The sequence below is a fragment of the Sinohyriopsis cumingii genome, chromosome 6 (assembly GCF_028554795.1).
Source record: "Sinohyriopsis cumingii isolate HCF-2022 chromosome 6, ASM2855479v2, whole genome shotgun sequence".
Classification (NCBI taxonomy): domain Eukaryota; kingdom Metazoa; phylum Mollusca; class Bivalvia; order Unionida; family Unionidae; genus Sinohyriopsis; species Sinohyriopsis cumingii.
Genome location: NC_142966.1, coordinates 159,419,122 through 159,436,818, shown reverse-complemented (window position 1 = coordinate 159,436,818; position 17,697 = coordinate 159,419,122). Strand labels below are relative to the sequence as shown.

The window sequence follows — 17,697 nt, the reverse complement described above, 5'->3', positions numbered from 1 at the left end:
AGGAAAAATTCAATGAGTCTAGGGGAAAAGAGAAATTAAAAGGAAAGCATATATCTTTACAAACTCATTGAAAATAGTTCTATAATTTAAAATCTTGATTAAAATCTATTCAAGTTAAATAAAGAAAAAGTATTTCACCAGGTGGCAGAATTAATACCAATTATGTGTATTATTATTTACATCTTGACAGGTAAACATAAAGAAATAAGAGACGCAAACCATTCTGATTTATTCTTTTGAATATCTCTCTTTTTTCTCTATCTTTGTATACTCCACATCATATTTTTTCAGCCAGAAAGTAGTTTGTTAGCTTTTAGAACTTGAAAGAATTTGAAGGGATATGTTTTAAAAAACATATTTTAGTTTCTTTCATCTTGAAATTTAATGTTTTACACTTTCATATATATTTATTAAGAAGTGAAAACTGCACAGTATCCAAGAATACCACATTATGCTGGTGTTATATGAGAATCCCCTTGTAAGATCCCCTTTATCATCATAACTGCATTTGGGGAAACACAGATGGTTCCAATCAAGATATGAACACTTTACCATACGTACTCGCTTATAAGATGAGTCCAACTGCAAACTGCACAGACCCATATCTGTCATCACATAATGCACTGGCAGATCTGGGTGTGTGCAGTTTGTTAGGAGTAATCAGTAGAATAAACAACATAGACCCTGATCTGCAGGTGCATTACACTACAGCTGATCAGGATCTTTGTTGTTTGCAGTTTGACTTGACTTATAAGCAAGTACAGATGGTAGCTATGGATAATCTTTTCTTCCCTGTGGATAAACACACTCCCTCTACCACTACAGTCTACATTTAAATTCTTCCACTAAGTTTTACTATTTTCATTGATTAAAGCTGAAATTCATTCTTTTTGCGTTGATGGCAGTAACCTTTATAAATATTTAATGTTAAGATAAGAAATAATAACAGTATAAAGTTGTGTTGGAATTTTTCCCCATCGGGTACCTCATCAGCATCATCTGCTTAACTTATCAAGGAAAGAAGTTGGGAGCAACAGTGAAGAGTGCATTGTGGAATGTTTGTAAACTCTTTGTAAGAATTCTAATTAGGATTATAGTACAGGACTTTTTCTTGGTGTTTACCATAGAGACAGGACAGTTATGTTTTGATTATGTAATTGATAAGCTTTTGATGACAACAGGTAAAGATACTTGGTAACTTTTTCTTTTGTTCTGAAGTAGACTGTACCTTTATTTAGAGCCAGAAAACACAGTAAACAAAATTCATGTGCATGCCAACAGATCCAGTTTCTTACTGGAGGCTGTTGAAGATAGATGAGAGTGTGCTCATTAAGGACATTTAAAGTTATACAAAATTATGTTAGTGTGCAAGACTCGTCTTTTGTGACAAATATGCACCATAAGCTATGTTTTTAGTATCATCCATAGTTTAGCACTAATTAACCCCATAATGACTTTATTTAAAGAGGGTAACACAATCAGCTAAGAACTAATCAACCTTGAAACCCTCATACAAAGAAATTTGTTTATTTTAGCTGCGTCTCTGAAGCCACTGGATATATTAGGTTTGGAAGAAGGAATCTCAACTGGAATACTATTCCAGAGCAAAGTTCCAGAGTATTGGAAACTTTTTTTTAAATGATTCTTTATTTGGTTTGGGAATTTTACACTGTTTGGTAGTGATTGTAAATATTCAGGAGCACTATTGTTGGATATCCTATACAATAATTTGACTTTTCTCAAATGGATTCAGTCTTTAATAGGGGATATTTTTAACTTACCAGCTAAATTTTCCTTGCTTTCTTTCTGGATTGATATTAGCCCAAATGATAATTTTTGAAAGTGTGCGAGCTTTGCTATGTTTTTGTCATTTGAATTACCCCATACTGTATTATCCTACTGAGAAGCCATAAACTTGAATTGACTTTTTTACTGATATGTTTTTTACTGATATGTTTGATATGTTCAGTCCATGATAGGTCATTGTCTACCAAAATACCAAGTAGTCTATCATGACAGACCATTTGCAAATTTTTATCCTTCCATGTCAGAGTTCATCACTATCAAGATTTGTCCTTTTTTGCTGTGTTGAGATAAGTAATATTTTAGTTTTACCAGCATTTACCACCATGCCATTGCATATGCACCATTTGTCCAGTTTGTTTAGGGCATTTTTCAAAGAAATTTTAAGTTCATGCTTTGTGTTTTGGATGTCTGACCATGTTGCATCATCTTCATAGAGATCTGTAGATGATATCGAGTCTCTTAGTAAAAGTGGTAGGTCATTAATAAATAAAATAAATAATAATGGACCTAGAATTGAGCCTTGTGGTATTCCATATCTAATTGTTCCAGGTTCAGACAGCACATTGTTTATATAAACATGTGTTCTCTCAATTTAAGTATGAAGTAAACCATCTAGCTATGGTAGATTTTCAGTTTCTTCAAAATGATTTCATGATCCACTATGTCAAAGCTTTCCTGAAATCATAAATACAGATCCTATTTGACCTTGGTCATTTTAGTGCTTGAAGCCATTTATCAGTTAGATAGATCAAGGCAGTCTCACATGAATGTTTCTGTCTAAAGCCTGATTGATTAGGGTGTAACAGCAAGTGTTTGGGTACATATGACATAAATGGACATGTCTTTCAATGAATTTTGACAATTTTGTTGGTATTGAGATTGGCCAGTAGTTATCAGCATCATCCTTAGAACCAGATTAGGGAATAGGAGTTACTTTTTCAGTTTTTGCATATTTTGGGGACAGATGAGGCTGCAATGAATGTTATGCTATCTAAAATAGCAGAGACAAAAGATTTAATGAGTCGTGGACCAATCTGATAAAGTTCTGTAGCTTTCTTGGTATCAAGTTCACTAAGACATTTGTTAACAAAGTTTTTGATACTGGTGGGATAGAGAAACATATCTCCTTAGGGATTTTGCTGCTGCAGAACTTTTTCAGTTAAATAAAGCTGTTTTCTATCACTGGTTCTTTTAATTTTGTGGTAATGTTGGTGAAAAAATCACTGAAAACATTGGCAATGTCAGTGTCATCAGTGACTATGGTGTCATTTACCAGGAGTGAGTGAATTTTATTTTTCTGATCTTTGTGTTATAATTCCTCCAGTGAGTTTATTGAAGACTTTCCAAATGGAGTTTGTGTTGCTCTTTTTGTTTTCAAGCAATGATTGATAATAATTTTTTTTATAGCTTTTTAATCATACTTATTATTTTATTTCTCCATACTTTATATTGTGCATGGTTTCCCATAGCCTTGAATTGGTCTCGTGTTTTCATAGCATCTAGGATTTCAGTAGTGAGCCAGTTAGGTTGGATTTCATTCCTTACTGATGTACTTTCAATGGTGCATGCTTGAGACTACATCATTAAATAAGTCAGTCCACTCTCTCAGAGCTTCATCTATGCCATCCAAATTTTGGATAATATTCCATGGAACTTTATATAGGTCATTGAGAAATTGTTCTTCATTCAAATTTTTAAACAGTCTGTAAGTGATTGTTTTGTGTGTATTTTTCTTATTTCTCTTGCATTTAACCTTTCTTGTCAAAAAAGTAGGATAGTGGTCACTAAGACCAACATTTGGTACATTAACACAAGCCACATTGTCTGATAGGTTGGTATAAATGTGATCAATGAGAGTGCTTGATTTTTCTGTTACCCTTGTGGGCTCATTTACCAGCTGGACTAGGCCTAATGATTCAATAAATTCCATCCAGTTGTTCCTTATTTGAGTATTGAGAGGTCCTTATTTATATCACCGAGTATATGTTTCTTTCCAGTGCAAGAACATTTTCCATTTGTTTCAAAACGTTATCATTCCAAATTGCTTTGGAGGAAGGTGGCCTATAAATAAAACCAACTAGGAATGATTTTGCATTATTTTGAGAAATTTCCGCCCAGAACTTTCAATTTCATGTGACTCCAAGTCAAGTCGCCTGTCTGCATTTATATCTTCCCTAATGTATACAACAATACCTCCCCCATGAGTGTCAGTAAGACAGATATGTCAAAGTAGAAATGATTTCATTGCAACTGGTTTTCAATGGAAAATATCTGCATAATATGGGAAGCGATACAAATGATACACAAAATACAGCTATCAGGAATTTAACCTAGTTTGTCTGTCTCAGACAGATGGACATAAAGGTTTTGACCTTTCAGCCTTACCATATATACTCACTTATAAGACAAAGTCTAACTGCAAACTGCACAGACCTAGATCTGCCATTACATAATGCACCAACAGATCTGGGTCTGTGCAGTTTGTTAGAAGTAATCAATGGAAAAGACAAGATAGACCCTGATCTGCAGGCATATTATACTACAGCAGATCAGGAAAATTTGTTGTTTGCAATTTGACTTGACTTATAAGCAAGTACATATGGTATGTTATGTGTATCCACCTTACCTTCTGCTACATATCCATTATTTATATAGCTGAATACAGCTACACAACCATTTTAATATTTTACCCAACAGGGTCTTGAATACAAATTGAAGTTTTTCTGCTGCCTTGGTATTTTTGTTATATATCTACTAAACTGGATAAATGGGCCACCATTACATTATACAATGATAATTTGTTAAAAAGGTATTTGGATCCTGAAATGAAATATGCAATACACTAGTGAGTTATATTGCATGATTCAGTAATAATGATTCCACAGATTTGTACCATTTTCATGCTGCATCAGTTATTAGAAAATCACAAAGAAATTTCATTAAATTCTCATTGTTTTTAATATTTCTTTTTCATGAATGGCAACATACTTATGTAATGTTTGCATTACCTATAAGCAAACTGCAAACATTATAAATGAGAATTTTCTGAATTCTGTAAACTTTAATGATGATAATATACTTTGATTTGCAGTAACTTCTGTTTTTTTTTCAATGCAGCAAGCTTCAAGTTTTCATGTGATGGTTTTAGTCATCATGTGACAGTGAACACTTTGGATTTACTTCTCAACATCGTGGAGGATTTTAAGCTAAAACAGGATTATTAGATCTGAAATTACATCCACACGAGTAAGGTATGGAATGTATGTTGGTTCATAATGAAAGGCAAAGACATATAGAGGATAGAGACTGGCAACTGGCTGAGAAATCAATGACTCTTGTTAAATTACATGGCAGTGTGTGATTAATTGATAGCATAAAATAAGTGAGTCTGACACAAGAACACTTGTTTTCATATTCCAACATGAAATGAAGTTTAATCATGTTATTTCATGGGACATATCGTTGAAATTTGGCAATGAAATCAAAGTTTAAACATGTTTTTTTTTATGGCACATATCATTGATATTTAGTAGGGAAAATTAAAGTTTAATCATGGTATTTTATAGGATATATCATTAATATTCAGCAGGGAAATTTATATTTTGCAGGGAAATTAAAGTTTATTCATGTTTTTTATGACACATATCATTGATATTTAGTAGGGAAAATTAAAGTTTAATCATGTTATTTTATAGGATATATCATTGATGTTTAGCAGGGAAATTTATATTTTGCAGAAAAATTAAAGTTTAATCATGTTTTTATAACACATATCACTGATATTTAGTACAGAAATTAAAACTGTTGTCATTTTGTCAGAAAAGGATTGATTATGCAAGTAATGAATCCAAGGGGTGGGTGTGACTGTGACATTCAGATGGGGGTGCTAACATCTGTGTTGCCTGTAGTATATATCATTTCATGCATGAATTAAATTGATCATATCTGTTATTATTGAAAGTAAATTAATATTCCTATAAACTACACAGATTTTCAAACAATAGTTTAAAATGAAAAGACTGTTAACATGGCATAACAATTTAAATAAAGCACAATTTTATATGTGGCTTAAATACATTTCTTGCATTTTTTGCAAAATGATGCAAACTATGACCTTTTTTATGCATTTTGTTTTTCAAATTTTATCAAATTAAGTAATTTTTGGTTTCATATAAAATTTATGACTTTTATCTAATGACTATTTTTAATTTAAGGGCAGAATCTAAGGCATAATATTGGGTCTAAATATCAGCACAAAATGCTATCTTTGAAACAACTTAAATAATGTTTCCCTTGCAAGTTTTGGATACATTCTAATTGCTCTGTTTTATGTATATTTTCATCTTCTATTAAATCTTTTCTTATCTAGTATAATTTAAAAGCCGAATAAGTTTTGTTTAAACTGCACAACAATTCCTTATAAGGCTAATTTTAATTTTAATGACCATACCCAAGGTCTAAACACGAGCATGTAATTCTGTCTTATAAGAGTGCTTTTAAAACTCACCTGTTTCAACTGCAAGAACAAACTTAAAGACCTAATAATGTTTCCTTCCTTAAATATTTTCAACATGTTTTTATGTTTTCTAATTTCACGGTGTTTGTTTTTTATAATCATATCATTATATGTTTTTTATAGTATAGCTGTTTTCTAATGTTGTAAAACACTAGAGCTTCTAAAGATTAGGCGCTATATAAAAGTCCTCATCATTATTATTATTATTATTATTATTATTATTATTATTAAATAACTTGAATGGCTTTTCAGTTACAGCTGTCAAAAAATAGATATCAATTGCTCCATTTTATACATATCTTTTTTAAGTCAAGTCTTATTTATTTTACCTTGAAGGGTAAGTAATATTTCCATAACCTGCATAAAATTCTCTTTTAAAATTTAAGGACAAAATTCAGTATCTAAAATGAACAAAATTGCTCTCTTTGATAGTACCCAAAGCTCTATACTGATGCGACACTTGAATATGTCATTTGTTTTATTTTATCCTATTTATTTTATCTTATTTTTGTATGAATTAATGTAATGTTTATATAATTTAAAAGCCAAATAAATTTTTGGGTCAAATGCAGAACATTTTTAGTAATATAATGCATTGAATGTATTACTTGTGCAGACTGTTGCTTAATTGTCATCACAATTTTGGTAAATGTTAAAACTCTATGTTTATTCAGTAAATCTAAGTGAAAACATCCATAGGAAGATGTGACACCAGTAACAAACTAAATTTTGCTGGATTTTACAGTGCCAGCTGTCTTGACAGTGACTGCAGTTGTACAGGCACTTACCTTTATGCTCTCCTTGTCAAAACACTCATTTATATATAACAAATGCTATACAAAGGTGGTGGCCTAATTGTAAATCTCTGTGACTTATCTGCTATAACACTGTTTAGGGGAAACCCAGGGAACTATAATTCAACCAGAATTATGGGATCGATATCCATTCAAAAATTTCACTTCCAACATGGTTGCTCTTTCTGTTCAGAGTACTCAGTGTTTAAATTTTTCAGCATGTTTTCTCATGTAAAAGGCACTCTTCTCTGATTTATAAATTAGTCCAGATTTGCTTATTGTTTCAGTGGAATTACACATTGTATGATGATTTCAATATATTTATGTATTGACAGTAGACAATGGGAAGAGGTGGACGTGGATCTAGTGCTGACTTTACGGAGGTGAGGTACCAGCCAGCTGGAATCTATGGCTGGCGAAAGCGCTGCCTTTACATCTGGATTCTTTTTATTCTGATTGTGGTCGTCATGAACCTTGCACTTACCATCTGGATTCTCAGGGTCTTCAATTTTTCTATTGTAAGTGACGTTGCTCATTAGAATTTGGCTTTCAGAAACAGACTGCTATTAATTTTTCTAAATAAGAAATTTCTGGAGTTTTTCTGCAGTTAACATTTGTTTAGTATACTATTTAACATTTCAGCACTTGCTGTTGTTGTTTATGTTGTTAAACCAGTGATCATTGTGTGGCCTAAGTGGTTAGAGCTTCCACCTTGAATTCAGGAGTTTGCGGGTTCAAACCCCAGTGAAGTCATACCAAAGATTTTTTTTTTTAAAGCTACTTGCAGCTGCCTCACTTGGCACTCAGCATTAGGAGGTTAGTGTTAGGAATGGTCAGCCTGGTGTCATCATAATTTGACTGGATGGGACATGGTGCTATATGTCTGCAGCATGATGCCAGAATGCTAGACATCAATATAAATTGCTACACTGCAGACATTGTAGCAATATGACTGAAAAATTGTTAAAGCTGTGTTCAAATCACACACACACACACACACACACACACACACACACACACACACACACTCTTTGATCGTTGATAAATTGTTAAAGCTGTGTTCAAATCACACACACACACACACACACACACACACACACACTTTGATCTTTGATAACTCGCAAGCAATCAGATCCAGAAACATTAACTACTGCATCAGAAAGACTCCAAGTTTGGTTAAGACAAACAGAAGATGGCACTAGCAACTTTCATTGATGCATGATAATTATAATATCCATTGTCCTACATAAATATTCATGTAACTGATTTTAATATTAATGGATATTAGATCTTACAATGTCACATGACGTTTGACACATAGGTACACTAAAATTACAACTGCAAACAGCAGAGCCAAGCCCAACTGGTTAATTCCTCAAGATAGTAGTTTTAAATATCACATAGGGTAACTATTCTTTATTGATAGCACATGGCAATAATTAAGTACAACTCCATATTGTTTGTACTAATAAAATCTGTCAGCATGTGGAAGTGACACAGTTCTGGAACACTACATATAAATAGAAAAACAAAATAAGTAACCAGAAAATCCCATAATGTGTGCATTTGATTAGAATTTGCAAGTTATTTTAAGATTTATAACAGCAGATTTTGAAAAATATTTCACACACAAGCCAAAACTGAAAACCTTAGGGTTTGTCTGCAGTGTGTGATTAAATTTTTTTTATCTAATCCTATACCTGGATGTCACATTGATGTTATGACCTTTTATTTATTGTGATTGACTGAAGAAAATTAATCAGTTAATTAGCTTGTGTCATCATGTGAAAGTACCACTGCATTCTCAACTATTGTCATCATGAATCCAGATTTGCTGCTGAGCAAGCACTTAATAAGGTTTGTATGGAATAGTCAGCACGTTCTGGAAGTTGTATTTACCTAAAAGGGTCATGACATTCAGTCATTTTATCAATATTTTATTACCTCCCTTGATAGACAATGAGAAAATGGCCAAGTCATCACTTTTATAAAAGAAACTCTGCAAATGAATGCAAAAGAATAGATATTTTTTACCATGGTCAGCAGGTCAGTATTTTAGTACTTCATCAGCAGGTTTTAGTAGTCAGTAAATTACTGAAATCTGCAGACTGGTCAACAATTTAGCATGACCTTATATTGTTTTGCTTTCAGCCTACAAACAGTAAAAGTATATGTTTTTAGACTATCGTGAATTCATTAAGTAACCTTTGATGTGGAACATATTTATCTTATCACTTGCCTAATTGTACATATCTAACAAGATGCATTTAATTGATGTCTTTTCCAGGAGGGATTTCAGTTGGGCAAGATGAGAATGACAGAAAAAGGACTAGTATTGGATGGAGATGCTGAAATAGTCAAAACCTTGTATACATCTAAAATATCATCTAAAGGGGTAAGAGGATTTGATCCCCATCTCATGGCTTGTGCATATAAAGTTACAGAAAAAAGGGAACAATATAAGTGGCACTCAGAAGTCAGGACCTTTTTATTCAAACCTGCCAAAATATTCATCAGTTTAGGATGTTGTAAAATTTTAACATTTTAAGCCTACTTGGAAAAAAGACAAAAAAAAACATTGCAACATATCAAAAAATATATTGCCAGTATGTCATCCTTTTTTGTTAAATCCTTGACCATCTTGTTATCACTAGTTCTCCTTCTGAATGTAAAGTCATGATGACGTGGTGTTTTCACCAGAAAACATTTTATGATGTCTATCTTATCCATAATGAGACTAGTGCTGATCACATGTCTTACATAACAGCCACAGTTGCCATCTTGAAAATCTTGTTATCACTACCTTCTTCTCCTGAATGATTAATCATATCAACATGGGATTTTCAATGAAAGACTTTCTAGATTGTTTTGTTGGTACTAAATTAAAATAGTTCTGATCTGATGTATATTCAGTGTATGTGGCCAGCTTGAAAATCTTACTTTTGTTACTCCATTTAAATAAAATGTCATTTTAACATGGAGTTTTCATCAGATGAGATATTATTGTGGCCTAAATTAAACTAACTAACCTCCGATATGGCCACCATGGTGGCTATCATTTTTATCTCTACTCATCACAAATGGATGGCTGTATCAGGATGGGATTTTCACCTGTAGACTTTTTATGATACCTAGTTGGTCCTAAATGAAAATGGTGCCAGTTGTACAGATAGTATGGCTGCCATGATGACTTTCTTGAAAATCTTGTCACAGAAACTTATCAAATACTATATAGATTTTCTTGTACATGTATGTACCAACAAATGGTTACACAGCAGATTAATTAGTAAATATATATTCACTGTGTTTTCACTATTTCTTGTTTATTAGATGTCAGTTAAAGTTGATATGTGCATAGTTTTGCACTAACAGCCATTCATTCATCTTATAGAGCCTTAGCAGTCTACACCCACAACCATTCATCTTGCATGGTCTAGTAGATACACCCACAACCATTCATCTTGCATGGTCTAGTAGATACACCCACAACCATTCATCTTGCATGGTCTAGTAGATACACCCACAACCATTCATCTTGCATGGTCTAGTAGATACACCCACAACCATTCATCTTGCATGGTCTAGTAGATACACCCACAACCATTCATCTTGCATGGTCTAGTAGATACACCCACAACCATTCATCTTGCATGGTCTAGTGGATACACCCAATACCATTCATCTTGCATGGCCTAGTAGATACACCAGCAACCATTCATCTTGCATGGCCTAGTAGATACACCCAATACCATTCATCTTGCATGGCCTAGTAAATACACCCAATACCATTCATCTTGAACGGTCTAGTAGATACACCCAATACCATTCATCTTGCATGGCCTAGAAGATATATCTGCAACCGTTCATCTTGCTTGGCCTAGTAGATACTCCCACACCCATTCATCTTGCATGTCCTAGTAGATACACCCACACCCATTCATCTTGCATGGCCTAGTAGATACACCCACAACCATTCATCTTGCATGGCCTAGTAGATACACCCACAACCATTCATCTTGCTTGGCCTAGTAGATGCACCTACAACCATTCATCTTGCATGGCCTGGTAGATACACCCAATACCATTCATCTGGAATGGCCTAGTAGATACACCCAATACCATTCATCTTGCATGGCCTAGCAGATACACCCAATACCATTCATCTTGCATGGCCTAGTAGATACACCCACAACCATTCATCTTAAATGGTCTAGTAGATACACACACAACCATTCATCTGGAATGGTCTTGCAAATATACCCACAGTCATTCATCTTGCATGGTCTAGTAGATGCACCCAATATCATTCATCTTGCATGGCCTAGTAGATACACCCAATACCATTCATCTTGCATGGTCTAGTAGATACACCCAATACCATTCATCTTGCATGGTCTAGTAGATACACCCAATACCATTCATCTTGCATGGTCTAGTAGATACACCCAATACCATTCAACTTGCATGGCCTAGTAGATACACCTAATACAATTCATCTTGCATGGCCTAGTAGGTACACCCAATACCATTCATCTTGCATGGCCTAGCAGATAAACCCAATGCCATTCATCTTGCATGGCCTAGTAGATACACCCAATACCATTCATTTTGTATAGCCTAGTAGATACACATGCAGCATTTGCTTCTTTAGTGATTGCATACTGGGAAATGTCCTAATTTTAACACTATTGTAAAGATAATGTATTATTTGAAAATAAATTCATAATGCCTGTGGTTGAAATTGTATCAACTTTGATATGAAGCACTTGTCCAAGATAATTCCATATCAGCTGTCTGACAGTGTTCCTTGCATGCACATGACATCCAGAAATCTGAAGTAGGCATTGATTGGTTCACCCAACATAGAATATTGCCAAAAATGACATGATTAACATCTACATGGAAAGAAGCAGAAAATCAGTAGGTCTTATACAAAAGATATTTGAGAAGTTCTGACTATTACAACAAAGATATTTATTAATAAACAATATATCAGTGTATCGACTCAATGTACTTCCTGTGCATCTCAAACTACTTCCAATGCATCTGTTACACTTTCTAAGTTTGATTACTGGTATCCAAATATTAAATGCCACATTGTATTCACTTTTAATGTGGAACCCGTCTTGCACAAGCCTTTCTGATTGTCCAATGATTTATCAGTATATTTAAAACAGGTGACAAATTAATTACCATTTATTGCCTCCTTAGCAACCACCTGTATTATACAGAGAAATGTCTTACAGAAAGTCGGTCATTTTCCAGTGATTCAAGACCATCATTAAAAGTGATGAAATCACCTCAGAATTGTAGAATATGACAAAGAATTACATCTGTAAACTTCATTCAAGTCAGCCTTGAGATCAGAGAGTTCCCTAAGATTACCCAGATTTTATAGTATCTTCAACTGGTAACAGAATTGTTCTCCTTCACAGATATTTTGACATCACTGTCATTAAACTATGTTATGTCACAAGCAGATGCTCGGTGGAATGCATTTGTAGCTGCAGATTACATGCATTTATAAAACATTATTTAGTCTATCAATTGGCGTTAAATGTATTGACTGGTTCAAAGAAACAAAGAAGTTACAACAAAATATTGATACAGTTTTCAATAAACTCCAGTGTCTTTGATGATTGTTTCACATGAGTGTTAACACTATTTTAGCCAAGGGCTCAGTTAGTAAATTTAGTAAATTGGCAAAAGTTACTCCAAGCTTATAAACATTGCAATTAGGTGTAAGTTTCATTTATTACTTACCATATATACATGTACTTGCATATAAGTTGAGACCAACTGCAAACTGCACAGACCTAGATCTGACATCACATAATACACCAGCAGAACTGGATATCTGTTAGGTGTAGTAGAACAAACAACATAAACTCTGATCTGGAGGCGCATTATGCTATGGCAGATCAGGATCTTTATTGTTTGCAGTTTGTCTCAACTTACAAGGGAGCATTTACAGTAAGTTATCTTATATTTAACTTATTTATAACTTGCATATATGAAACCTATCCTTTTTCAGTAAAGAGTAAGTTTGATTTATTGCACATTGATATCTTTCAAGAACAATTCATATAGTTTGGCTCAGTTTTTGCAGAATATCTCCTTCTGTATCGTTGGTTTGGGTTCATTTTTGTTTTTGTTTGAGTTGTTTAGGTTTGTTTGTTCTGTCATTCTTCAGTCCATCATATAATTTGTTCTATTAAAAATAAAAACTTAAAATATTAAAGGTGTAAACTTTATGAATTGTACACAAAATGCAATACTTTTTATAACAAAAGCACTCTTTGTATTGTAAATGTTGTGCTTTCATTGCAGAATAAAGATTTACAGTTAGTGTCAAGCAGAGATGTAAGACTACAAGGAATTCCAGATTCAGACATGAAACAAACTTCATTACATATAGGTAAGTATTTGGATAGGATGTATCATTGATGTCTTCTTTTTTTAAATTGTTTTTTTAATGTAATTTCTAATGAAAATTATAAAAACATGACTCCATCCTCTATGATATTAATAATTTTAAAGTGTATGCTGCTATGATTGACAGAATTTATAAGATATTTTGATATACTTGTTTGATATGTAATGCTTATTATCTGTAGAAAACATAGTACATGGTGCTAGATAGCAACCAGCAATTTCTTTTCATCTAGAATCAAACATTTTTGTTAAAATTATTTTGAAATTGATCAACTGGATCTCCTCATAGCAACAATGGATATCTTGAGACCTGTAACTGGCATTGGTAACAAGGCTCACTGTGCAGTTCCATTGGTAATCTTTGAAGCTGACATGTGTTAGGATTTTGTAGCCGCTTAACGCAAGGTTGATATTCTTTACTTTCCTCCATTTTGGTGGTCACCTGGATAGTATCACCTGGGCTGTCTAGATCAGTTGGCATACATTGTAGGAAATTATTGTACAAGTGACATACAGTAAATAAAAAATTTGTACCCTCACTTGTTCTGTCTGTCTATCCTTTTGACTGTCATGGGAAGTTAGTTAGCACTGTCCTATTAAAACTATTTGATGTAGACAAACAAAATTTGGTATGCATATTTATGCACATATATAGATGATTAACCCTGTACCTCATGCAAGCGACTTTGGATGCCTCTACTCCATTCGCATGGAAGCGCCTTTTGACGCCTCTACTCCATTCGCATGGATGCGCCTTTTGACGCCTGCTGTAAACATCAGCTATTTTGAGCTGGTTTTCGTAGTGCAACCTTTGGGGACACCCCCTCCCCATTAAATACTACATTCATTTCTGCGAATGACAATTACGTCAGATCATGTGGTCACTGTTTATGCACTAGTCGATATCTGCTATCTAAAGTAACTGGATCATAATCTCCTCTCTCCAAAATGGCAGTCGTGGATTTCATTCAGTACTTACGAAGTTTTCATGATTAGAATCACAACTATGAAAGATTCATTAACTTAAGTAAAAGTTCTGATATTGATGTAGGCAGCAATTAGTTTTTATAAATTATCAAATTCAGATGACTTAGTGATGTAGATGCAGATGAAAAACTTGTAAATTTCGAGTTTGAGAAATAGCAGCTACGGTTGGTCACCCAGCCTCACTGACATGACAGTGAATGAGTTCTTTCAAGATTTTAAAGCACATAAAAAGTTCTTCCATGAAAAATAATTACACAGCTATAACAGTTGAACTTTACTCTTAAAGTATTCCACATATAATAGATGTGTACAAATAATGTAAAATGGTTAAAATTGCTGTTAAACTTAACATACACTACATTGCTTAACAGTTAACAGGCAGTCCTATGCATATGGAGTCGACTAGGTAACAGGTGTTCTATTTATAGCGCACTGCACTTTATAACTATGCTCTATGAAGTAAAGGGTTAAATAAGAATTTCAAGCCATTAAAGCAGTTTTCCCCTGTTCTGGTAAATTTTGAGCTCTTTGAGCTTAAACCTTTTTGTCTGTAATGGGAGGTATATATGTTTTACAAAATTTAATTTAGATGCTTATTTTTGTTTAAATTGTCTAAAAACTTGAAACTTGATAATTTGGATAATACTAAAATGTTATTATGCTGAACCATTCAGTTTCTGTGGAAATGGGAAAAGACTTTTGGTTAATTAGCCAAAAGGTCACAGGTCAAGGCCTTGACATTCAGAACAGAGAAAGCTTAAAATGACATAGGAGTCACTTTTCCATGAGCAGTCATGGAATCAACAATTTTCTAATGAATTTAGTTAAATTTTTCATGTGAGCATTTAACATGCTAGCTCAGGCATACTCATCATTGTAAATAGAAAGTATATGTTAACTCACTTACTGCTTCCAGGTAAAGATGGAATCATTGCCACATGTGGGTCCTTTGAGGTACAAGACAAGGACGGAAAAAGGAAACTCCTTGTATCTGATACTGAGGTGCAGTACCATACTGATGAAGTTGTATATACAGGTTACAATCTTTTATTTGCTAATTAAAGTTTATATAACTAGAAAAATTAACTTGATATTTACAAATTTGTTTCAGTTCTATGATAAATAGCATCAAAATTACCAAGTGGTTACCATAGTGAAATAGACTGAACATTGGCCAACTACTCCTTCATATATTCCTTACTTAAACTATGCCAGTTTCTCTCACATGCATTTTATTCTTAAAGCTGTATGTAACAGCAAATCAGCACATGAAAGGTTATATTATAGAGAGATAGTTAGAGTAGAGTACCTAGCCCACAGATGTACCACCATAGCTAACTCTGACTGGTCTGACCTAGATTTGAACCAGCATCTTTCTGGTCAGGAGTGTGGCATGCTGATCACTGAGCCATCATGGCTCCTTACATGCTTTGAATTCAATTATTTTTTAATAACAGGCAGTAATTATTCTACTGGACAATATCAGTGGGAAATTCTAGATACAACGGTTTTTGCTAAGGTATGAAGAAAAAGATTATAAAAGTTGTCTGCTAAAAATGGAGATGAATAAGAAAATGTCAGATTTGCAGAACAAATATCCTATTTTATAGAAACTTCAAGTGTTTTAAATAAGTAGCAATCACAGTTTGGGCCATCATCTTGACAATATGACAGTTACATTTCAACAAGTTTCATCAATATATATGATGCTTATATTGCAGTAATGTTCTGTTGAAAAGATTCATAGTGTCTGTACAAATAGTGTTACCCCTGTCTGTACAAATAATGTTACCCCAGTCTGTACAAATAGTATTACTTCTGCGTGTACAAATAGTGTTACCCCAGTCTGTACCAATAGTGTTACATCTGTGTGTACAAATAACATTACTTCTCTGTATACAAATAGTGTTACCTCTGTGTGTACAAATCAAGTTACCCCAGTCTGCACACCTAGTGTTACCTCTGTGTGTACAAATAATGTTACCCCATTTTATACAAATAGTGTTACCCCAGTCTGTACAAATAATGTTACCCCAGTCTATACAAATAGTATTACCCAAGTCTATGCAAATAATATTCTCCCCATTCTTTACAAATAATGTTACCCCAGTCTATACAAATAATGTTCTCCCCAGTCTTTACAAATAATGTTACCCCAGTCTTTACAAATAGTGTTACCCAAGTCTATACAAATAATGTTACCCCAGTCTTTACAAATAGTGTTAACCCAGTCTGTACAAATAATGTTACCCCAGTCTTTACAAATAGTGTTATCCCAGTCTATACATTGTCCTTCATTGTCTGTTCTAATCTATATCCTTTCTTTTTCACTTTTCTGCAGTAATTTTGGAACAAATAACAATAAGTTTTATATCAGTTCTATCTATGTCATTTACTGTATATTAATTTCTTTATATTAGTTATACCCAGACCAGTTCAGGGGACTATAGAATTGGGTTATGTCAGTCCATTACACTTTCATTCCTCAGCATTGCTCCTAAGCTAAGATATGACTGAAATTTGGAATGTTTATTAGACTAGTGGTATAATTTGTATCTTTTGCTGAACATATATAACAGACTAGTGGTGTAAATGTGTCATTTGCTGAACATATATAATAGACTAGTGGTGTAAATGTGTCATTTGCTGGACATATATAACAGACTAGTGGTGTAAATGTGTCATTTGCTGGACATATATAATAGACTAGTGGTGTAAATGTGTCATTTGCTGAACATATATAATAGACTAGTGGTGTAAATGTGTCATTTGCTGAACATATATAATAGACTAGTGGTGTAAATGTGTCATGTGCTGAACATATATAATAGACTAGTGGTGTAAATGTGTCATTTGCTGGACATATATAATAGACTAGTGGTGTAAATGTGTCATTTGCTGGACATATATAATAGACTAGTGGTGTAAATGTGTCATTTGCTGAACATATATAATGGACTAGTGGTGTAAATGTGTCATGTGCTGGACATATATAATGGACTAGTGGTGTAAATGTGTCATGTGCTGGACATATATAATGGAGTAGTGGTGTAAATGTGTCATGTGCTGGACATATATAATAGACTAGTGGTGTAAATGTGTCATGTGCTGAACATATATAATAGACTAGTGGTGTAAATGTGTCATGTGCTGGACATA

At 33.6% G+C, this 17,697-nt stretch overlaps 1 protein-coding gene across 12 annotated transcripts in view; it reads left to right on the top strand.

Moving 5' to 3' along the window:
* The first annotated feature begins 963 nt into the window (after nucleotides 1-963).
* Nucleotides 964-17,697, top strand: part of LOC149798383 (zeta-sarcoglycan-like) — a 32,395-nt gene continuing 15,661 nt past the window's right edge. For 4 of the 12 annotated variants that reach the window (XR_016422006.1, XR_016422004.1, XR_016422005.1 and 1 more), the window contains exons 1-6: nucleotides 1,012-1,181; nucleotides 4,924-5,057; nucleotides 7,452-7,634; nucleotides 9,404-9,511; nucleotides 13,447-13,534; nucleotides 15,455-15,574. Coding sequence is in view for 9 of the 12 variants with exons in the window: in XM_089963556.1 (XP_089819682.1) it covers nucleotides 7,458-7,634; nucleotides 9,404-9,511; nucleotides 13,447-13,534; nucleotides 15,455-15,574 (493 nt within the window). In the remaining 3 variants the exon portion in view is untranslated. Of the gene's footprint in view, nucleotides 1,195-4,923; nucleotides 5,189-7,451; nucleotides 7,635-9,403; nucleotides 9,512-13,446; nucleotides 13,535-15,454; nucleotides 15,575-17,697 lie in introns of all 12 variants that reach the window. The other 8 variants (XM_089963561.1, XM_089963559.1, XM_089963558.1 and 5 more) reach the window with 8 other exon arrangements.